Genomic DNA, 23,339 nt, shown 5'->3' on the forward strand with positions numbered 1-23,339 from the left:
AGGTCGCTATTCAGCTATCCCTTCTAGAAAGCCTTTTTTTCTAAGGGTGGTGGTGGTGGAAATAATCAAGCCAACAACAACAACCAACCCTATCCTTCACATCTATTGACTGCATCTCATCGCTCGGACACTGCCCTTCTGAGGAACTGACAGCAAAGGATTGAAGAAAGGGAAAAGTGAAATACAGAAGAGCATACAGAGGTGTATATTGCTTCTCATGTTGGAAACACAGAGCACATATTCCTCCAGAGAACAGCAACCCTGGGGGTTTACTAACCCCAAGATAGTTCAGTCATGGGTTAGGTTCCATGCAAAATTGGTGTTGCTATTATGATGATGTAGTGTCATGGGATTTAAAATACCCCTAGGGCTCCTCTACAAGTAGCTTCGGGATGTGGGGAAGTCAGATGGAAACAAGACTTCTTCCTCTCCCACGATCAGTTTCCTTGCTGAGCTGATTCAGAGCAGTGCTCTTTACTGCAGGTCCTGCACATACACGGGAGTTGGGGACGTCTCAGCTTTATGGAAATCTCTGCACATTTTTGCCATGTTTATCTAAGGAAGCCACTCACCATCCCTGTCCCCCCTCCCACCTGACAAAGGGGTGCTGCACAGTGTTTCTACCCCACAGTCCACAGCCCATACTCATTTTCCCCTCAGTTGTGTCACAATTGATTGTGGCGTAATTTTTGTTGGTCCGAATCCAGACCTCTGGGACTTTTAGAGATCTCTAGGAGCTCGCTTGAGTAAAATGCGGGCAAGATTTCAGGATTTAGCCTCATCTGAATAGTCCTTGTTCTGCTGCTCACAGAAAGAGAAATAGTCACGACGGTTTGCTTATTGAACCTGGATATTAAAGGAGAATAATAACAATAATAATACACAGGAAGGCTGTACCCATCCAAGAAAGAAGACAGCAAACTGCTAAAAAACCCAGTTATATGTGAAGAAAGAAGGCATGACTGACAGACTGCAAGCAAATAACTTGCCAGTACCAGCAAAGAGAGCTCATTTCTCTATAACCCTGCAAGAGTGAACAGGTTTTTCCTAAGAGGCAAATACAGGGCTGCAAACAGACCTAAGCTGTGACATGGGAGGCTCCAGTCCTTGTATTTATTATTAGATCATCCCCTTTATGCAATAAATTTTTATGCCTGGATTTTCTTTGGCATGGATGATGACACAAATGAGACAATCAGAGGAAAAAAATCAGACACTGGAACTGAGATACTCTGTGGGTGATTGCAACACTTCAGGAAAAAAAAAATCATAATTAGAACATCAAAGGCAGATTCAGCAACCCTTCCTTGCAAGCCTTGCTGTGCTTTTTCCTGGCCCTGGTGACTCACAACCTTTAGTGTCCCTTGCTTCCCTTTTCTGTGGGATGTTGTAACTGGTTTTGTTCCACTCTACAAATTCTGCTTTCCAGTCCATGAGTGTTAGTTAACTCTTAACCCTTGGGAGATAAAGAGAGTATGTTGTTGGAATAAGGGAAGCAATCATTTCTCTGGTCTTATCTTGCTTAATATGGAAGGAAGCAGCACCCTTTGGATGAGAAAGTTCATGTGAGGAAAAGCACAGCTCAAAATACAGTCATAGCTCAGAAAAAAAGTTACATCTCCCCTTTCTTTTTAAAATAGAAACAAGTGAAAACACCTCAACTCTTAAGCTTTTTTTTTTTTTAATTTTTCTTGGTTAAGACAACAGAAAAGGTAATGTTTTTCAAAGAGAATAGCACCTTTGATTACAGGGTATAATCTGTAATGCTGGATTTGGGCTTTAATCCCAATAAACAGTTTTAAGGTTGAAGGTGCAGATAAATTCCAGATTCTGCCTCATTGGTTCACCTTATTTAATTGCAATTTTATTTTTTTTTTAAGGCAATATCTTAGCAGCCAATTTTGCTTACAGGAGAAGAATGTGATGTCTAAAAAAAGCGAAAAGCAACTGGCTGTATTACACAGATTACCTGCTTAAAAAGCCACCCCACAGAACTCCCTGTCATACATAGCATTATTCTGCATCACTTACCAGACAAGCACCTTACCTAATGAAAGGATCTCACTCCTTTCCAAATGATTTCATTTATTCCACTAAATGAGGCAGTAATTTTCTGCACATTCTTGTTTAACCGTGAGATGGTTTAGGAAACTTTTTTTACACTATGTTTTTCTGCATAGGAGTTAAACCACTTTATTCAGGTAGTACAAACCTAACCCTAATGCAGATCTTTTTCCAGCGGTAAAACAGTGTTTATAGCAGTATGGTGTATTCTTATTCAGGAAAGGAAAAAGGCTAAACCAGCCCAGGGAACATTAATTCCAGCATAAATTTATCCCCACGAGAAACTGTGGTATGTTAAAAGGAAGTCAGAGCTCTTTCGGTATAGTTACGTGTGCCTTTTTGATGTACAACTGCAGGCTGAAGGGTAACACTGAGCCTACAAACTTATCTTTTCCCACTGAAAGAACTTGAGTTACACCCGAAAACATTTAGTTTATAAATGCTAAAATTGTATTTCATATATGCAAGTATAGTAGTATGACAGCAAAATGAGTTTAATCTTTATATTTTTTAATATTCTGGTCTGTAAAGAAAATGCTTCCCTGCAAAATTTTTCATATGAAATTTTTCTTTGCATGTGCAGAAAAAACAACAAAAATATTAATGTTCAGTAATTATTGCCTGCACTCCATATACACAACCATGCTTCCTCTTTAAAAGGTTTATGATTCAGGCACTAAATATGGCCAGACTTCATTTCATGCTGTAAGTTTTCTCATGTCATTTGAATTAGGATTCACCATAAATCAGGATAAACCATTCTTGGAAAAAACCCCAGTATGACTGCAGGCAACATAAATATTTTATCTGCTTTTTTGTCTCTTTTTTTTTTTTTTTTTTTTTTGAACTGCATTCCATTTGTGATTTGGAGGTTGGGGGAAGGAACAACTTTCCATGTGAATTTAATATTTATTACCACTTTTGATTTTTTTGACCTTGCTTTCTCTTTCCTATTTGGAACTGAACATTCAGATACAATTAGATTTTGGTTTGGGAGTGTTGAAGAGAGGCAGATGTAGAATTAAGCAACATGCTTAACAGGTAGAAAATCTATAGGCCATCCAGGACTATTAACCATGCAGCTATTATGTTTGTAAGCCAATACAAATAAATTCACTCTATTGTAGCCTGGTTAGCATCCAGAGCATTGAACTAAAAAAGAAATTTGTGCTGAATTTTAGTTCAATGGAGTTGAATCTACGGCAAGTTTCCTGAAATGGGGTTAATATTTCATTATTTTGTATCAGCCCATTGACATCACCTGATAAGTTTGCCCCCATCTTACGAATGAGGGAACAGAGTTACAGAGGTAGTGAGAGCATGTGCCAAGTCGTGAGTTCTGATGCCTCTGCATCAGTGCAGGGCAGAGAGACCCAGAGTAGTTTTGGACAAGCTCACCTGCCTGCCAGCTGCGGTGCAGCTACCGTGACATACTGTTACACTGCCAGCAGCACCCGAGCAAGCGTATCCAGAGCAGGGACACGCGCCTCAGCACAGAACCACACTGAGCAGTTGAAGGCAGCCTGTGTCACACCTCCCCTTGCCCTTGAGCTCTGTGCCCTGGGACATCCTCACACAGGCTACTTGCCTGAGCTCCTGCTGATGTCCATTCTGAGGTTGTCACAGCACCTTTTCCTTTCCAGTTTGCAGTTTCCTAATGTGCTCTGTGCTCTATCTTCTTTCACCGTAAATCAATTTATAAAAGACATCAAACCTGTAGTGATTAAACTGTTAATTTCCTACTCTGCTCTTTCCATGGAAAAAAGCACTTGAACATCACAAAGTGCTTGCCAGCTCCCCAGCAGTCCCCCAAACGTTTACTCAGGTGTTTCACTGGTTTCCCCTGTTCTCGTCACCTATCCACCACCCCAAAGCTGCCTTGAAGCAGTTCAGCCTCCAGTGCTGGTTTGTACCTGGTTTTGCATGCCGTTAGCTGTTGTACCAGAGACCAGAGGATGATTTTAAACATATGGGACTAGCCTCTGCTACTTATCTTCCTGGCCACTAATAGCTGCTTTCATAATTACGTGATGTGGAGTTAGGTGACTTGGGAATTCACGTTTGTGTTGCAATGGGATAAAAGTGCATTTAGATCATTACCACCAGATGTCCTGGCTCCTCATTTGCAGTAGAAAAAAGAATAAGTTCATCAAGTCGGTGGCCTTCAATCCCATTTGCGTATGCGAGCTGCCCCCTAACTCCACCAGCCTTGCTAGCGTAACACAGCCAACACCCCTTGTGGGGTCAAGTACATCCATCATCTATGCCTGTGGGCAGGAGCAGGCAGAGAATACACAGGAGAGGGAACTTGGCTTGGCTGTTTAACATGCTGGCCAGCCTTCGTGACGTTAAGTATCAAAGCAGTGTATCCCACCAGACACAGCAAAAGCTGGGAGGCAGGTTGGGGCTTGAATTTACAACTGTGGCAGCTTACTGTTTTCAGAGCACCTGCGTGGAGTAAGGTAAGATATTCGCTCTCGTAGACAGGACCTCTATCCTCTTGCTCTGCTGTGTAATTCATCAGGACCATAGTTTCATGAGCCACCCATTCCCTCACAAATCAATATATATTTAAAATATGTCTGTAATATAACGAATGGGATAGTCTACAGGAAGAAACTTCTAAATCAGTTGCTTCAACTGTTTTTCTTGGGATTGATCCAGCTACTTCAGCTTTTAAAACCTTTCCAGATTTTGCCTGTTGTTCATAGGCAAGGCCTCTTTCAGACACTAATCTTACAAGTGCTGGTCCTGCTTTTGCTGCCAGCGATGGCAGGATCACAGCTTACAGCAGCAGCAGGAGCAGTGCTCTCGAAGTCAAGGCGCCATTCGTATGAGTGAAAACTGCAAGATCAGAATAAGAATTACTGGTCTCAGACCATCCTGTGAATCTGTTTCTAAATGCCTTACAATGGGTTAATACATTATTAATAGAGGATATAAAGCGTGTTTAGACTGTATGCATGACAGGCAGTTATGAACACAATAGAAGATGTCATACATGGCTACAAGCCATGTTTCTAAACAACCTATTGACCTCTTCAGCAATTAATTAAAATGCATTAAAATATCTATTAATCATTCATTAACCCTTTATAAACTATAAATGAGGCTTAGCAAGAAGCAGGACTGAATTACTAACACCGGGCTGTCAGAGACTGGGTCAAATTTAGATCTGAAATGAGCAGGTGCTGCTGCCCAGCAATTCCCCTGACCTGTGCTGGCCTTATTTACGGTGGTGAGTTTCTAGCTAACGAGCGGGGGGCAAACAAGCAGCCCTCCCCGGGAAGGCAGCAAGCTGAGGGGGTCTCTCCCACCCACCAGTCCCCGGCAGCAGCCTGGCAGCTCACACCGGTGCTGGGGAAGAATTAGGCAAAAGGTCAAACAGCATCTTTCGGGGCGGACTCGGCATGCAGGCTGGAGAGATGCGGCAGTGCCTGCGGCACGGTGGGCGGCCAAGAGCAGATTTCTATGCTGAACAAAACGCAGGGAACCTGAATCCCTTCCATTGGTGGGAATATTTATTCAAATGGTAACAACTGTGGGCAGGAGAACTTTAATTATTCATCGCTGCCCAGTAAATTCGAACTGAGGGAAACAAACAGTGCTGCAGATAGGCAGCCTGGGGTTTGCCCCTCTGCTTTATTTAGCTGGGAACATGGGAAGGTGCTGGAGAAACAGGTTTTGTTCCTGTCCCTCAACCCCCAAACTTCACAAGTGCAGTATTTACTGTGCCAGACTCCTTAATATGTCTAAATTTAATTTGATTCCAGTAATGTTCCATAACCACTATAATAAAAAAACAAGCACTAGAACGATTCTCCATCTAAATCACATAATGGAGGAGACTAGGGGGAATGGCCTTTATGGGAGATTAGTCAAAATAAATAACTATTAAGCTAGTCCACTGTCAGGAGAGGATGGCGTGCAGATACAAACTCATTAGCTCAGCTGGAATACAGTAATTACTACACAGTTCTGCACTGCAGCAAGCAGCGCCACTTCTATTCCAATGTATGGTTTGCAATTTATGTAAATGAGGAAGAAGAGGCCAGAAAATGAATCTAGGGTAAGTATATGTCTTTTTTTTGGTTTTTTTTTGTTTTTGTAGAATCAGAATTACACAGCCAGCAGGACTCAGTGTCACTATTGCCTCTTGGCGAGCAGTTGCAAATACAAAATTGCGATTCTGGCATGCCAAGTTCATAGATAATTATTCCCTTTCCCCTTCCTCTGACTGTAACACCACTTAAGTAAAAAATTAATTTCTACTTGATATTAGTAAATAAATAACAGAACTGGGTTGATCAGCACTGGTCCTGCACATCATGCTAAACACATTACAGTATTTTTCAACATACATGGTTGGGAAGCAGTACATTTATCTTCTCTGCTATCATCTGCATTGGAGGGACACAGCAAAACTGCTAATTCAGAGAAAGTTCCATGTCAAGTCCATTAGCTGATGAAATCATAAGACCTTTTAAGTGATATGTACTGCTAATAGCAGACCCATTAACATTTTATTATTTGCATTGGAGTGGTTGCCCCTTCACTTTGCACATCAGCCCGTCTCACTTGAGTGTACAGTAAAGGTGGCATTCTAATTAAAATCATAGAATTGTTTAGGTTGGAAAAGTTCTTTAAGATAATTGACTCCAACTGATAATCTTGATAACCTTGCACTGCCAAGCCCACCACTAACCATGTCCCCAGGTGCCACATCTACACGTCTTTCAAATACCTGCAGGGGTGGTGACTCCACCACCTCCCTGGGCAGCCTGTTCCAGTGCTTGACAACCCTTTTGGTGAAGGAATCTTTCCGAATAGCCAATCTAAACCTCCCCTGGCACAACTTGAGGCCATTTCCTCTCATCCTGTCACTTGTTACCTGGGAGAAGAGACGACCACCACTCCATCCCAACCTCCTTTCAGGCAGTTGCAGAGAGCGATAAGGTCCCCCCTGAGCCTCCTCTCCTGGCTGAACAACCCCAGTTCCCGCAGCAGCTCCTCATACAACTGGTGCTCCAGCCCCTTCCCCAGCTCTGTGGCTCATCTCTGGACATGCTCCAGCCCCTCAGTGTCTGTCTCACAAACCTGAACCCAGGATTCAAGCTGCAGCCTCACCAGCACTGAATGCAGGGGGACGGTCACTGCCCTGGTCCTGCGGGCCACACCGTTTCTGATACAAGGCAGCATGCATCAAGTTAAAAAAAAAATAAATCAACTCTGGATTTGAATTTATTAATTCAAGTCTGTGAGACAGGCAGTTGGACCAATGTTTATAATCTGAAACTAAAGCTACAACCCCACAGCCCCCAGAAGCAGGCTACAGGATCTGTATTTGTGCAGCAATAACGCTAAGACAACGCACACGTGCCTCCGCAAGCTGACAGTGACAGCAGATGACACAGTCCTAGCAAGCAGGCACACGCTCCTGCCTTCATTATTTTCACTGGAAAAAATATTTATAGTATTTAGAAGCAGTAAAAAAGAAAGGGAACCCAATCCTGCAGGCATTTTATAAGCATGTAATGCTGCATACCTGACAAGCTGCTTACCACCTCCTCTGGTGAGGCATGCTAATGAGGCTGCTTCTGCCATGTTAATAGCTGATGTTAATAGCTGTCAGCCTGCGCAGGTGGCAGGTTTTAGCCCTATGTAAAGGCAAAGGAAATAAAACGTGTCAACAAGAACATTGTGCAGTCAGGCTGCAAAGGCTGCTTTAAAATCCATAGTTAGTGGTAAATGCAGCAACATATTTTAACAATTAGCAGAAAGCTGGCTGGCTACTGTGCATCGAGTCCTTCCGAGTATTCATACTATGGCTAGTGTTTTCACTCTATGCAGAACCATAAACTAATGGACAAAATGTCTACAAATATCTTAGGGGTGGGTGTCAGGAGGACGGGGCTGGGATCCTTTCAGTGGTGCCCAGCGACAGGGCAAGGGGCAGCGGGCACAAGCTGAGACACAGGCAGTTCCATCTGACACGAGGAAGATCTTCTTCACTCCGAGGGTGACCAAGCACCGGCACAGGCTGCCCAGGGAGGCTGCGGGGTCTCCTTCTCTGAGACATTCAAATCCTGCCAGGCTGTGACCCTGAGCAGCCTGCTCTGGGTGAACCTGCTCTGGCAGGGGGCTGGCAGCGGTCGCTTCCAACCCCGACCATTCTGTGATTCTGTGAAAATTAAATATTTTAAACATTTCTGAATATCTTGATGAATGCTATAGCATTGCTGACAAATGACAGACTACATGAGCTGGATCTGAGAGTCAAGATCAGTGGTTCCTATTTGCCATAATAGTTTTAGTAGAAAATGAGCTAATTCTTATGAACTGCTGAAAAACAGATGAAGTTTCACAAGTCTTGCTAAGAAGGAAACAAATTCAAAACAAGCAGAAGTGATTTTTTTGGGTACTTATCATGATTGTAAGAACATAAAACTCTGTCAGTTAGTGATACAACACAGAGGTCTCAGAGTGGTTTGTGACATCTAACCACAGACACCAAGCTCCTGTTGTGTTAGCTTTAGGTAAGCCAGGTTAGAAACCTTCATATCCTGATCAAGACATGGAGCATTAAGAGATAAGAGAGGTCCTCAGGGTTCTGAATTGCCTTCTGATCTTCCAGAGCAGATTTAAAGCACCAAGGTCCTGAATTTCCCTCTGGAAGTTTCTGTGCCTCTCCATGTGCTGCAGAGAGCCTGGGGTCACCAAGGTCTTAGTGTAGGCACTCCAGATAAGTGTCTAAACTTCAGCTAAATTAATCCCCTTTCGTGGCCAGGCTTTGAGCAAGCTTCTAAATTGAGGAAGCCTCAGAAGAAGAAGCCTTACGAGCTTTGTTTACCAACGCAGCTCAACACTCAACAGCATTCCGTGTGGTTCAGAGGAAGCTTTCTCTTGATGAAGCTCGGACAGACTGGAGTGCACTCATACTTCAGAGAGACTGTGCTCTGCATTGCTACTCTCAGCTGGCCAAGCTGATTTCCCTCTGGAGACTCTAAGTAGCTGCAATTTCTCTTCCTCCACTCATGGGGATGTTCTTAGGGCTGCACCATTTGTCCTCCCTTGGAGCAGACAAGGATTCGTGAGAGGCAATATATATGGGATGGGAAACCCACCATCACAAAACTTCAAGTCTCATGTGGGACTCAGAAGAGATAGTAGCTGGCCAGACCTCATCTTTTCATCCTAATTTAAGGCCCTTTGAGCAGTTGACAGCTGCTTGTCAGCTTCATATTTGTGTACAGCATCTCTGGTCTTCAATTAGCCATTTAGGTCAATACCCGTGCTTACAGGGAATGGCACATATGAGTAAAATTAAGATGCAACTATGCCCTTAGTAAGTCAACTTTCATGCTGCTGGACCAAGAGTGGGTTTAAGTGAATGCAAAGGCAAGTTGAGGCTGGGAAGCTGGGGACAGATCTATAGAATACAGAGAGTTGGTTGCAACCCCTTATATAGATCAGCTAAGACTTTCCATTGCAGCAGTGATTTTGGCTTAATTTCATTTTTTTTGAGAAGCACACTCACTCTTGAATGTTCACAGCAGCCCTTTAGTGTTCAGCAGGCAGAAAACCCAGAGACTACAGCTGTGCCTCTAGCTTGTTCCAAAAACTCCACTTGGTTGAAACTAAATTACAATGTTTTGTAAAATTGGAATATCCTCTCTTGGTTGCATCCCTCACAAAAACCAAAGTGGCATGCCAAGAAACCCAAAAGACTAAAACCAAACAAGCAAAATCTAAAATAACCCTACTAAAGCAGCAGCAGCACATGCTGTTCTGTGGATATCTTGAAGCTGCCGAGCAGCTCTCATTGTGAAAGAGCAGTGTCGAGCCACGCTCTCCAAGTTCCCATATGACAGTAATAACCCTCTGTCCCTCCACCCTTCACCCCCAAAGAGCAGATCAGGCAAAAGCTCTTCCCAGCACATGGAGAGGCCAGGGCCAGGGTGAGGGGCCAGCCAGAGAACCCACTGGGGTTCAGCGTATGGACTCCACCCTGCTTTTCCTTGATGGTGGTAGCTACAAGTTGTTGTTATGAAGATTTAGAAATCCCCTTTTCATTAATAACTTGAAAGTCACATTAAGGTGCCTGTCTTTAAGGCACAGCTTTCTCTCAACCCCTCGGACACGTGGATACATATGATTTACAGTGGACAGTGAAAATCTCATTTTGGCTCCCTTTTTAACAGACATCCTAATATCTAACAGCAGAATCACATACTGTTTCTTCACTGGCATACAAAATGCACGCGTAGGGGGGAAGAATTCATATGGCACAGGTAACTGCAAAACTGGCATTTTCTAACTTTGACTTCTTGTTTTCCAATTTAACAGTTTTAGCGTAGGGGATTTCTATACATAATTATATAGATTGCAATAGTACAGTCAGGAATCAGGACCCCATTGAGCTGGCATTATACATACAAAAGGTGGCCGTCTTGAAATCCACGGGGGGATTTTCAGTCTCTCCCGGTGTTACAAGTCTTTATACATGACTCAGTGACAGAACGTAGTGGTATTGTACAAAGAATGATTTTATGGCTCTGAAGCTACCTTATTCAGAAAATCTCGTACTAATCTGTTAGTCATCTTGAATGAAATTACTTCATTTGCCAGTGCAAATGATCATAGAATCATTTAGGATGGAAAAGACCTTTAAGATCATTGAGCCCAACCATTAATGCAGCACTGCCAAGCCCACCACATCTACATGTCTCTTAGCTGCCTCCAGGGATGGTGACTCAACTACTTCCCATGATCAGCCTTTTGAGATTTGTACCCACGACCTCTAGGCTTTTCCGTAATACCACTGTAAAAAAGACAAATACCACGGCCCAGTGTCTGCTATGGAAACACGGTGGTGTATCATAACCATAATTGCTCTGAGGTCACAGAACTTCCATCACAGATGACACGAGAACACGCCTGTTTGGGAGCTGTCATACAACGGTTCTCAGGAAGCAGCTTTGTCAAACAGTAGCAAATGGAGGGAGGAGAAGGCAAGTGGTGAACGAGCTGGTGAAAATCATTGTTCTAAGCCAACAGCACCTTTAGGTTTAGGGTTTGTTATGCAAGTAAAAGTCAATGCAACTGGAGTCAGTGTAAGGGGAAGGACACCTCACCCAGGGATACCAAATGCCCATTCCTGGGCAGCAGTGAGCCTGGCATGGCATTGATCCGCAGTGGGTAATGCATCTGTATTACCGCTTTCTCCTAGAAAGGAAATTGGGGTAGCAGCTGTACGTAGCAGAAGAGTTTAAGTGTGCATGTTTTGAGAGTCCTTGCATTTATAATGAAAAAAAAAAAATGGTTAGCAGTATTGGAGATTTAGATAGAGCTAAGCACAGTTTGAAGGAAGACAACTTAAAAGAAAGGGGCCCAGGATTACTTAAAATCACCAGATCTGGAATTTTAGTCTCTTTGTATCTCAGTTCACTACCTAGAGTACTCATTAAACACACAAGCTTTTTCAACAATGATTATGAAATGCATATAAGTAAACAGGCAGAGCCAGATAGCTTGGCTAAGGACAGATAGATAGTGCCTTAATCTTAAACAAATATGCCCGAGTTCTTTAATGTCCATAACACATTAAGCTCCTGATCCCAGTAGCTCTGGAAATAAATCCTGAAAAATTCTACTGAGGCTGTAGATTTGGGCAGGCTTAGCACAGATCGGAAACATCCTTAATTTTTCATGTTTCGTTAAGGAAAAAAGCAAAGGGCAAACAGAACACATTTCATATTGACATTAGGAGTTGGCAGTCCAAAGGGCTGAATCAGCCCTGTGGTTCCAGGGCATGCCAGTGCCACCTGATCGGGGTGGTTGGTCAGCAGGTCAGTCTGTGCACAGTGAAACTGATTTCGGCTACGTAGGGAATGTCAGATTCAGTTTAGTACCTGCTCCACGAAATCCTCCACAGAGGTACAGCTTCCCTTCCACAGAGCCTGCGCTGGTGGAGTTTGTTCGTAAGGAGAGGAGGGGAGAAGGCATGGGAGGGCCGTCCCGCCAAAAGTCACCATCAGGGTTATAGATCTCCACCGCATCAAGACATTTCCGTGTCTGTCCTCTGTCACGGCCAAGGCACCCAATTCCTCCTGCGAAAGATACATAGGTTAAATGTAGCCATCCCAGGTTCTGCCGAAAAATACATTGCTGGCTGCATCATTTTTTGTTTACCTGTCCTCATCTTCCTCTATTTTCCATTTTACAGCTCTAGAAGTTTGTTAGAAAGTAAACCGAAAGCAGACGCTGCTGCACGTTATCTACAGACATCGAAGCAAGATCCTTTCTGAAGTCTTGCATCAAAGGAAGGACAAGCAATATGTCATTGAAATGCAAAGGTATTTTCTTTTGTTTTCTGCCTATATAGTAGAAATTGTCATAATTACTTGTTCTGTGTGCTGGAAAAATTGCTTTATCATTAAGTTGCCATGGATCAAGAACTATTTTCCAATTACTGCTAGCGGATTTGACCCTCACCGTGTTAACGAATGATCATTTGGATTTGTTGCTTAGTTGTCTTCAATAAAAGAAAAAGATTATACCCATTTCTTAAAAGAAACCAACTTCTTAACAAATCCATCCAAAACGCAGGAGTGCCAAATGAGTTATTTGTGACAAACCCTATTGCTGAAGGATTAGTCAGGATGCTTTAGGTCAGTGTGCAGGACTGAAACAGACCCCAGTTTTCATTTGCTGGACATAGTGCAACAGGCTGCAGACATACCTGACATCTCAGTGTGCACTGGAAACACTGCACACTGAAATCACAGTGTAAACACTGCCTTTTCAAATCCTTTCCAGTGATCAAACCCCGATTTTGAATTCACAGCCTTTGGTTCTTGAAAATTAATATGCTGACGTACCCTCACAGGTTTTCCATCTGTGCCAATGGACACAATACCCTGTAATGAGCAATGATGGCATGCTGAAGCAGTTCTTTTGTGCATGTGTGTGTATGTGACCACTTTTAAATATAAAATGACTGCAATATGCAAGCAATTTCCACGTGAAGGCTGGCTTTCCAGATACATGTGTAGGACTGCTCAGCTGTGCAAATCCAAAATGCATTGTATGGCATGTAATTGTGCCCTTGCATATGCAAAGGGACGGGACTGCAAGCATAACCTGTGCAAGGCTGGTGCAGCTGCTTTTAAAATATATGGCCGCTAGTGCTATTATTAAGCTGGTCTGTCAGAGACATGAATATATTGCCCCTAGTGCTCAAAGTTTTACTTGCATATGATTTCCCGTCTGCCTCTTAATATGGACTGTGTTATTTTTTCAACCCTTCGTGCATTCTCTAAGGGTAGTTGCAAGAGCAACTACATGTAAATGGGGACCACGGGGCTCCAGATTTGCTACCGCTGTATTCCTATCTGTAGTTTAGGGTCAGGTAAAGATAACATATCAGTTATCCTTGCATCAGGGCAGCAAAATCAGAACCTAATTCAAGGACCATTATCATCAGCAGGAAGTTTTCCTCCAGCTGAAGTTAGCAACGTTTGATTTCGTTCAATATTTGAATTGGAAAAGCTTAACGGGGATTGGTTGTCAGCTCCTTTTCCATCCACAGCAAATCTTTCCTTGCCCTAATACCTACCAGCAAGGTCCTAGCAGTTTGTGTGTACCTAAACAAGGCTAGCATCCAAATCTTTTCTTTCCCATCTTAACAACCCCAACCGAGCAGCATTTGCTCTGATAGGCTCCTCCTCTGAGGCTTGATTCACCTAAGAGAGCTGAGGTAGGGAGTAATTGTGGTCATGGAATCTTGCTAATTATTTCCATGCCAAAAAGGGAGTTGTATGCATCACCATGCTGAGCCTTTCTCACAATGGAGCCTCACTGAGCTATTCCTTAGGACTATTTAGAAACAAGAATAAATTGCAGAGTTCAAACATTTACTTATGGTATTGTTTTTTATGCCAGGAGCATTATCTTCTGTGCAGTGTTCTCCCCTGCTCCTTAATGGCTTATAAGACAGGTGCCATTCTAAGAACAGCATGCTATTTCCCTACATTTGTAAAGAAAAAGTTTAAGGGCTAATAAAAAAATTTTAACTGATAAGGATATTTAATTGATTGCTTATCACATAGCCTTTCTGATTCTACAGCATCCTTTGGTGGAATCACAGAGTATGGTATGCAAGACAATTTGCTACCAGGGTACGGTCTACAGTGTGCAGTCTAACACAGAGATACCCAAGGCAGTTTTAACTGGGAGCCAGTAATATTAAAGCTCCCCACAGACTAATTTGATGAGTTCAAAAGACAGCTTTGTGGTGCCAAAGACAGACCGCTGCTGGTTATCAAGCTGCCTTTTTTTTTTAAATTAGTGCAGGTGTTACTGTACCCCACTGAAGAATATGCACTCATCCATAAGAAAAGTTTCCATATGAAGAATGAAAGAGGGTTTGTTCAAGCAGAGGAATGAATGGTACCCACTGGGGAACGCATGTGACACGTCAGAGTCAAACTACAATAGCTTTGCTGATTGCCTTAATATTTCAAGGCAGGGCAGCGGACAAAATGCCCCCAGAACTCTTCTAGAAGAGTAACTGCTGTTTATTTCTTAGCATGTTTTTATTGTCATTTTCTAAACTGAGTAACTGTGGGGCATGATAACTTCAGAAAGAACATAAATAATTAGGTACAGAAATGATACAGCAGTCAGTGACCTTTTGCAAAGAATTCACAACCGTTACCAATTAATGAAGACATCCAGCTGCCAATGCAGGGGACCCACCACCACTTTTTTCTGCATGGTTATTAGAAAAGTAAGTTTTCGTGACCTATTGGAACATCTTTTCAAGAGTTTAAGAGCTACCACATTTTCAAGCATTTACGAAATCTTCATTGGATAGCTTAAGTAACTTCAGTTTAACCTCCTTTAATCTTGTCATTACCAGAGACAGTCCTGAAGGTACAAAATATCTCTGTTCTATTTATGCCCTCCACAGTCATTTCAGATAAATCCAATTTCATGTCCAATTTACAACAAGAACAAAGCTAAATTCTCAGCAAATAGCAAGTAAGAAGAAAAAAATCGGAGGGGAGTAAAGTTTGATTTTCAAGCTTAGAAAAACAGTATTCTGAAAAACAAGAAATCAAGAATTTCAATCTCCTCTTCTAAATCAATGCTTACACTGAAGTATTGCCTACAAAGGAATCTGAGAATATTAGACTCTACCAGCACTGCTTTGCTGTGGTCCCAGATGCAGTAGTTGAGAAATAGTCCTGTAAGACAATACTTATTTTCCACTATGGAGACTGATGTCTCAGGCCTCTTCCTAAAGGACTGAATACACAAAGCAGCAAAAAAAAAAAAAAAAAAACACCTCAAATTTAAATCAATTCACATCCGCAACCAAGTGGAGGCATCTCACGTTAACCAGACTATCCATCATCTACAATGTATATACCATGCAAGACTTCAAATTGGCAGAAAGAGAGAAACTTGCAGTGTCAGACAACTCGGGCTGCTTTGTGCTCTGTCACTGGTGGCTCCAGGTGACCCTGTCCCACTGGCTTCCTCACTCAGATTTAAGAAACCATTAAGAGTACGAGTGGAGACATACAGAATTACAGTTAAGACCGTGAAGATTGTCTTTATTTCATGTTCTGTGGGTAGAGCAGCTGAACAACTGAGTGCATGCTTTGCTGCAACAGGAGCCTCTACATAAAACGCGTAGACTTTCTAGAGGGCAAGGCAGAGTGCAGCAGAGAGGGCAGAGGGGTTTTTTAGGTCATTTTCAGGAGACTGTGCCAAGTGACCCACCAGCAATGCCTGCATCCGTACCTGTGATTTTACCTTAAACCACCCAGAACTGTAGATGGGGTCGTTAAAACACACGTGCTGTGGTCACAGCCCCCTGGGAGCCCCAGCAGGTGTGCAAAGGGAAGCAACTGCTATTTCCATGCCCACGGTGTGGAATGGATGCTGGGGAAGGTGCTTCTAATGAAGCCACACTCCCCTATCTCGTCACAAACAGCAGGTGAACTCAACAGCACGTGGCTTAGTTCTCTGCATAAAGCCCAATTGTATGTCCTTTGTGCAGGGGGAGGTGGATTTCTCACTGGGCGTTTTGAACATTTCTGTCATTTTCACATTCATCACACAAAAGGATCGAACCCCAGAACTCAGTCTTCCCCTGCCCCCGCCTGTTACAAATACACCCTTTCAACACTTTAGGCTTTTTACATTATGCACTTTCCCTAGGAGATATTCCAGATGCCACTGAAGGACTAAAAAAGCCAGGGAAGACACCTTTGTGTTCCCAAACCCATTAATGCTTGAGAGCTTTCCATATCACGCTTGGATGATTCTGCAATCAAACATACTTTCAAGGGCACTCTGTAAGCAGCGCTTCTAATGGACTTTAAATTTAACATGAAGCTCCATTAGAAAAATAAATATATAAATAAAATACATGATCTTTATCAAGAAATCAAGATAGGGAAGACAAGCCTTTGATGCAAGAAGGCAACGCAGGGTAGGTGACGTGATTAGCACATCTTCAGAATTCCGATGAGGCACAGTTCTGTGCCTTGCTATACACACGCACTGCCCGTAGCCGGCTGAAGGCAATACTGCTGTGGCTGAGGTCAGCTGCCTCCCCCTTAGCCCATGCTCATCTGAGAGGACCGAACACAATTTGAGTCACATCAGTTCTAATAACAGAACACCCTGCCAGCACTGGAGGGGGAACGCCTGTAATGGCGGTGAAGCGGTAAAGAGTCACTGGTGACAATTAGTTCAGCAGGTGCAAAGGAAATAAGTGCCTTAGATATTTCTGTGTATTTCTATAGAAGCGGGACTGACATGCAGTTGAGTTGGAAGAGGTAAGGAACATTCCTACCTACATGCGCCCAGGGACTTCAGCCCTGTTGCTGACAGCTGTAAATGCAGGCACTGGTGCAGAGCAATAGCACTCCAAGTCTCACCCGCGCTGACCTCTTGCACAGCTGAATCCAACATGGACAGTTATGGGGTTTTTTTGCCCCCAGGACAGCCACCCAGATCCAAGTCTAGATTGCTTATTGCACATACAGGATGGCTGACCAAGATGACACCTACCAGTTGGTTGGTGGTCCAAATAAGACTGAAAAGAGCTTATTGAGAGTGGCAGGGTGATGGGGAGCTCTGAATATCAGACTTCACACTGTTTAATTTGGTTCCACTACTAAGACATCTGAAATTAGACATGAGCTACAGCTTTTCAGCCAGGGCAATATATCAGGGAACAACAAGAGCAGAGCTGCTTCCAAAGGGAAGGTGACACAGGTAATGAGCTCACCAACAGGGCACAGCTCCGCAGAGAGAGGCAGGCAGTTGCAGAAGGTCCTACCACCCATCATCAGGCAAAGACAAGGAGATCAAAAAGGGCTGACCACCCCCTAGGCCTATGTTTAAATGATGCTCCTGAACCTATGGGCAGAGGGGGTGGGTGGAGGCCCCAGGCAATGCTGGTCAGGATGATCAAGACCTACTAGAGCCCTCAGGGCACTGACACTGTAAATCTTTATCATATAATTCAGTCCTCAGATCACAATTCCAAGCAACATGTATTCTTATTAGCGCCTCTTTGAATTTTTATCAAAGGAACCTGGGAAATGGGTGAAAGAAAAAAGGAGTAATTCTCCAACAAGCAAGTGAACTCTAAGTTTTGCTTCCCATGGAATAATTCACTATTAAATTGATCTCTGGAATGCACGATGGATTTAATAGCGCTACTCTCTTATGTAACATTTCCCTTCATTATTCTTTAACAGCACTCAAGCTGAGAGTCTCGGGGCTTACGCTGCGCTCTCACTCGCTGCAAAGTAGGGCTGCAGAGCAGGTTTCTCAGAGAAATAAGGGAGCAATAAAACTAGCCCCGGCAGGCACTTCCAAAGATGAAACTGAGAAGCACTGTCAATCTTTACTAACACAGAGCACAGCAGATGAGGTAATGCAGCTTGCAGAAGACATGAGGGCGAACGATTGATTAGAAGCAGGGCTGAAAAAACAGATTGTCTTCCTAAACGTGGTCAACACCAGTTCCAGCCTCTTTTGTCCTCTAATGCCTTTTTCTCATTTCCTTTGATAATCCTTAAGTGAGTGGAAAGCGTTTCTTATCTGATCTATCAGACCAAATTTTTGCCTTTTTTGTTCCTCCCTGCACATAGGCACTACGGAGTCTGCGCACAGGTATAACAGAGCAGAATCAGGCCCATAAGCTGCTGCTTGTTGGAAGTATGAAGCCTAGTTATAAACAGACACGTTTATTTTAGAAGAATGTGTTATTCAAATGCACAGTTAATATTCAAGCATGAAAGCTAAAATGTCTCCTTCCAGCCCCTCCAGCTTTCCTTTCCAGAGAGACCCCAAAGTACATACTCCAATTTTATGATCAAGACATTCAATATTTAATTGAGCCTCATTTAACTGCTTAACACTTTTAAGAGAAGCTCTCAGCAGGAACTCAGGGGGAAAACCCCAAGCTGTAAGAGGTGGGATGCCAAGCTAAGGAGGATAAACAAAAATTCTTTGGTTCCTAAATCTTCCCTAATAGGATTTCTCATTTAAGTCCTTCTATATGTTCTTATTTATAAAGCAGGAATTATATAACATAAAAGCAACACATGGTTAAAGCTGTCATGGTGATACAACATTTTTTACCAGTGACCTGTATTTCAGAGACAGTAGTTCTGCTGAATGTGTTTTAACATAAGCTAATGAATATGGCATTCAAATGGATTCATCTGGATAAATTTTCCTAATTTGTATGTTGGCTGTAATAAGTTTTCAGAGACTTAGCTGGAAAGGATAGTTTCTTAAGCAAGAGATTAAAATGCATGACCTTAAATAGAGCCCTCCCATCTGGTTTTCTTCCAAAAGTGTCTCAATTGCCTCTGTCATTAAGAACACAATACTGCTCTTTCTTGGGCTTTCCAACGAATATAGTTATGTTCCTGGGAAAATATGGAGAGAAAGAGCTAAGACCAGTCAAATGGGATGAATAGGAGAAAGGATTTTGAGCCTTAGGAAATGCTGTTCATTTACTTATGAGGATTATGTACACTGTATAAATAGCATAAGATTCTCTAGGAACATTACACAACAAACAGACAATTATATCGCAGGATTGCTGATTAAGAAACACAGTACAGATTCCTGAACAATGCTATTACTCAGACCCAAAACTCTAATCTATTTCTTATTTTCCTTCCATCAGTGTGACTCTAAAATAACTCCATTTAAGTCATTAGGGTTTTACAGGCTGGAGCCGGCAATTAGGCTGGGAAGAGTTTTTGGACAGTGACTATGTACTCTCCATTCTGTGCCAACAGGACTTTTCAGAAATTAACACTTCAAAGGCTAAGCATTAGATTTTGATCTGGGTTAGAACAAAATGCATCCGACACAACACTGTTGAGATCAGCAGACCATTTACTACAGATTTACACCTACAGGGATTAGAGCAAAAAAAAGTCTGCTACTGCATCTTGTTCAAAGCTAGTGCTCCATCTATGCTTTTTGCTTCATATTTATGATAGAAATTGCATTCACACATCAGAGACATTAGAGAGGATCAACTTTCTCTGCAGTGATTCTTCATTTATGCTCTAGAGTCTCACCTAATCCTGAACGTGCTGACACCTATATGAACTGTACAGGAAGGCAGAGATCCTGCCTGGAAGAGCTGCCAAATTTACTTCATTTAAGGACTTTGTTTTCAAAAGCTGCTTGAAAGAAGTCTCATCTCTCTGCAAGGTTACTTTATGCACCCAGCTAGAACTATATATATTTCTATATTTCATGTTTTTATTTCTGGAAGAGGGGTTTGGTCCTTGTGGCATACAGAAGGTATCTTGCATGTACCTATTTCCACCTTGCCTCCCTCCCTCTCCTTCCTCTGCCCCCAGAAGCCCACAGTGGGTCTTCTTAGCTGGGTGCAGGCTGCAGGATGCCCATGGAGCCATGTGCCACACAAAGAGCAAGTATGACCTAAGAAGCGGGTGATGCTTGTGGAAATCCAAGCAATGCTGTTCAGCACGCTTCTGAATCGCCCCTTCACTGAGTGTCCCATGAGTGAGGCCAAACAGGAGCCTGTTAGATGTTCAGTTCCTGCGCCCGCCATGGGGAACCCCCATCTGGAGTGAGGAGGGTACAAATGGCAATGGCAGAGACTCCAAAAAGGTCTCTCTCATCTGTAGCACAAAAGCTTAGTCATTATGCCTGAGCATAGACATCCCTGAGGTCACGACATGAGGACAACCTATGAGCTGTGATCCTCTTCAGACTGTGTCTTTTTGCACAAATTGCCCCTGACAGCATCTTTCTAGGCTCCCAGAGTGCCCAGCATTCCTTATGAAGTGGGGTGATGTGCAAGGGATCGACAGCTTTGGAGACCCTGCAGTGGTTTTACCATCCTTATGACAGTTGCTATTCCTTGGTCTGTCACCATCAACCTCTGCTCTTTCCATTCCTCTTCTCTCCTGAATGTCATCTGCGTGATCAAGTACCGCATCAGCCAGGTTACAAACACTTTCACTGCCTTCCTTTCCATGCCATGAATTGCCCGTTTATCCAGCCAGGGTTGCCATCGCAATTGTTCCCAAAGGAAAACCGGACCCACCTCGCAGCTCCACAGCCTGAGAACTCCCAAGGTAACAACAACTTCTCACCAGGAATAAACTGTGGAATGTAGCTTTTCTCTGTGAGGTTTTAATTACAGTTGGCGAATGCACATTTACAGCTGGAGATGGGGCCATGTGTGATATCAGCAGAATAAAATGCCAATATCAGTGACTGTATCACTGTTGCCAAACAGAATTCATCTGGAAATTGCTTCATCATTTCAAGAGGTCTTGGAAAATGCTTTAATCTCTTCCACAGAGATTTCAGACTGGGATGGTTAACACTTACCAATTACATTGTCTTCTCAATTTTAACAGTTAAATCTTCATTCCACCTATACTGTTAAAGGTTGATTTAAACCATCATATTCAAAGGTAGAATTTGTTGACAAATCATTTTTGGCTTAGTGTCAGGTTTGTCTTCCAATTAAAAAATTAGTCCTCATATTATTTCATTTCCTAAGGAAACAAGACTTATGCAATTACTCTCACTACATATGTGTTCTGTATCTGTGTTTACATTATTTTGTCTGCCTCTCATAGCTTCTCTGCCTGTTGGCCAGTTTCAACCAAATTTTACAGATTTATAGACATTGAAGTCCTTGCAAGGTTTGTGAAAACAGGCAATCAGGAGTTTGCGAAAGCAGTCCAGACCTAGGTCAAAATGCCTTCCCTGCAATCGATATTCGTCCTACCTGGTGGTAACTCATTTGCGTCCACACTTGCTGCAGTTACACCTTGAGTAGAGGTGCAACATCAGAACAGAGGCAGACTCAGAAGTGCAATGGTAAAAATCGCACAGTCTCAAAAATCTGCTCCCCGGAGCAGCGTGTGAGCTTAGTTACCTTTGGTAGAAATCACAAGCAAGTTTGTTCATTACAGTGAAATTATCCCAGATTTACACTGTCAAAACTGAGAAGAAACACTGCCTTTACATAAATTTAATTACATTTAGTGGCAAATTGTTAATCTCAGGATTGTGTTGGTTCCCTTAGGACTTCTGGAATAAGGGCTGCTCATGGGAAGGTGTGTGAACCAACAAAGTGGTGGAGACAGAACACGAGCCTGTTCTGGCCCATGCACCAGTCTGATTGTTAGCAAAGATTTTCTGACCAAAAACTGAAATAATAATAAAAAAAAATATTGGTACTGGCTAGCACATAAGAAGGAATTCAAGTCAATATTCAGCTCCATGAATAAATACTGCAGCACTGGCAGCTATACATAATAAAACTATACTTTCTATTTTTTTATGTGAAGGTCTGTGACACCATGAACTTTCCTCAGTGCCATTTAAACAGGCATTTTTCAGATTTAATACTGTGCTTTGTGTTCAATCTGTACATTTCATTATTGTAACGACTCAGATATGTTTCTTGCTTTGTGAGATTTTGAGGGAAGAAAATGGATGCAGTTTTCCTTATTAGCCAGTCCTTTTCCTTGTCTCAGTGTCAGGCTTGCTGTGAAGAAGACTGTCAGTTTGTTTTATCACATGCATCCCAAGGCGGCCTCTTTTTTGTCTGCCTGACTCTCTTGTGTCATCACAGCATTTGTGGTCTCAATCTCAGAGCACTTCTTACTGAAACACGTGAATACAGCCTTGCTCTTCCCAACGATTACAGCTGCTTCTGCTGCCCCCTTACAGCATCAGTGTCAGTATAAATAATTATATATATATTTAGCCTTTTACAAAGGATAGAGGTTCCACATTTTTGAAGCACCTTTGAACCTGGGCAGCCAACACTCTCATTATTTAACAGCATACTGACGCTCTCTATCATTAACCTTTGACAATAACGAAATGGATTTCTGTTTGCAAAACTCTATTTTCCATGCCGGCTTCTTTCTCCTGGTTGTGCCTATGGGCCTGTCTCAAGCCACTTCAGAGAAAGAAGTTTCTCTAAAAGAAGCCAAATGCGGCATTTAAAGCCATTTTCCCCTTCTACTTCACAGACACCTTTATTAAAGACACCCCCTGCAAAACGCTTTCTGTATTACATGCCAGAAACAAACTCTCCTTTATCCATGGTATATAACAACCCAGACAAACCCAGAACTTCCCTTATACAGGAGGTGTATTAAGCTGGTAAGGCCATATTTATTGTGTTCACTTTGATAAGCTTGTACGCAGGAGTAGTTTGAAGCAGAAGGGATTGAAAAATCCTGATGTAATTGCTGCCTTCTTCATGTCTGATGCTGCCCACAGGGCACAGGAGCACAGAAGGGCATGAATAACAACACTCATAGCCCACCTGTGGAGGAATTGACTATAGGAACTTTTTTCCCACTTCTTCAAGAACTTTCCAGTCGTACACCTATCTATAATCCCTCTCCCCATCACTTAGACAACATTCTGGCTCCTATTCCACTTCCAAAATGCCCCTTTCAACTTCTTCCCCATATCATTCCCAATGCCTGCAATGCCCTTCTTATCCATCTGCCTTTCCCTACCTTACATCATCATCTTCTCTTCAGAAAAATCCCTTGCTTGCCACCTTCTGAGGTGTTTGCTAGTGTTCAGAAACAGGTGTTTTTCCTTATGTTGGCTTGGATGGAGGTTGGGACGAGGCCATGAAGCTCTTTGGGAAAAGAGTCATGTTACGGATGAACTGCAGAACGGGGGGATAGGGATGGGGATCA

General features: G+C 42.8%; 2 protein-coding genes across 5 annotated transcripts in view; one reads left to right on the forward strand and one right to left on the reverse strand.

Annotated features, from left to right (window-relative positions):
* The window catches only part of KBTBD12 (kelch repeat and BTB domain containing 12), a 35,111-nt gene that overhangs the window by 4,412 nt on the left and 7,360 nt on the right, over window positions 1-23,339 (reverse strand). Inside the window, exon 4 of the mRNA XM_037384195.1 lies at window positions 11,976-12,173. Coding sequence (XP_037240092.1) covers window positions 11,976-12,173 — 198 coding nt within the window. The remainder of the gene's footprint in view (window positions 1-11,975; window positions 12,174-23,339) is intronic.
* Window positions 11,909-23,339, forward strand: part of MGLL (monoglyceride lipase) — a 107,438-nt gene continuing 96,007 nt past the window's right edge. The window contains exons 1-2 of one of the 4 annotated variants that reach the window (XM_037384189.1): window positions 11,909-12,000; window positions 12,290-12,419. In XM_037384189.1, the coding sequence (XP_037240086.1) occupies window positions 12,401-12,419 (19 nt within the window). In that variant the 5' untranslated portion in view covers window positions 11,909-12,000; window positions 12,290-12,400. Of the gene's footprint in view, window positions 12,045-12,098; window positions 12,198-12,289; window positions 12,420-23,339 lie in introns of those variants that run through there. The other 3 variants (XM_037384191.1, XM_037384190.1, XM_037384192.1) reach the window with 3 other exon arrangements.

This window comes from Falco rusticolus, chromosome 4 (genome assembly GCF_015220075.1).
Source record: "Falco rusticolus isolate bFalRus1 chromosome 4, bFalRus1.pri, whole genome shotgun sequence".
Lineage (NCBI taxonomy): Eukaryota > Metazoa > Chordata > Aves > Falconiformes > Falconidae > Falco > Falco rusticolus.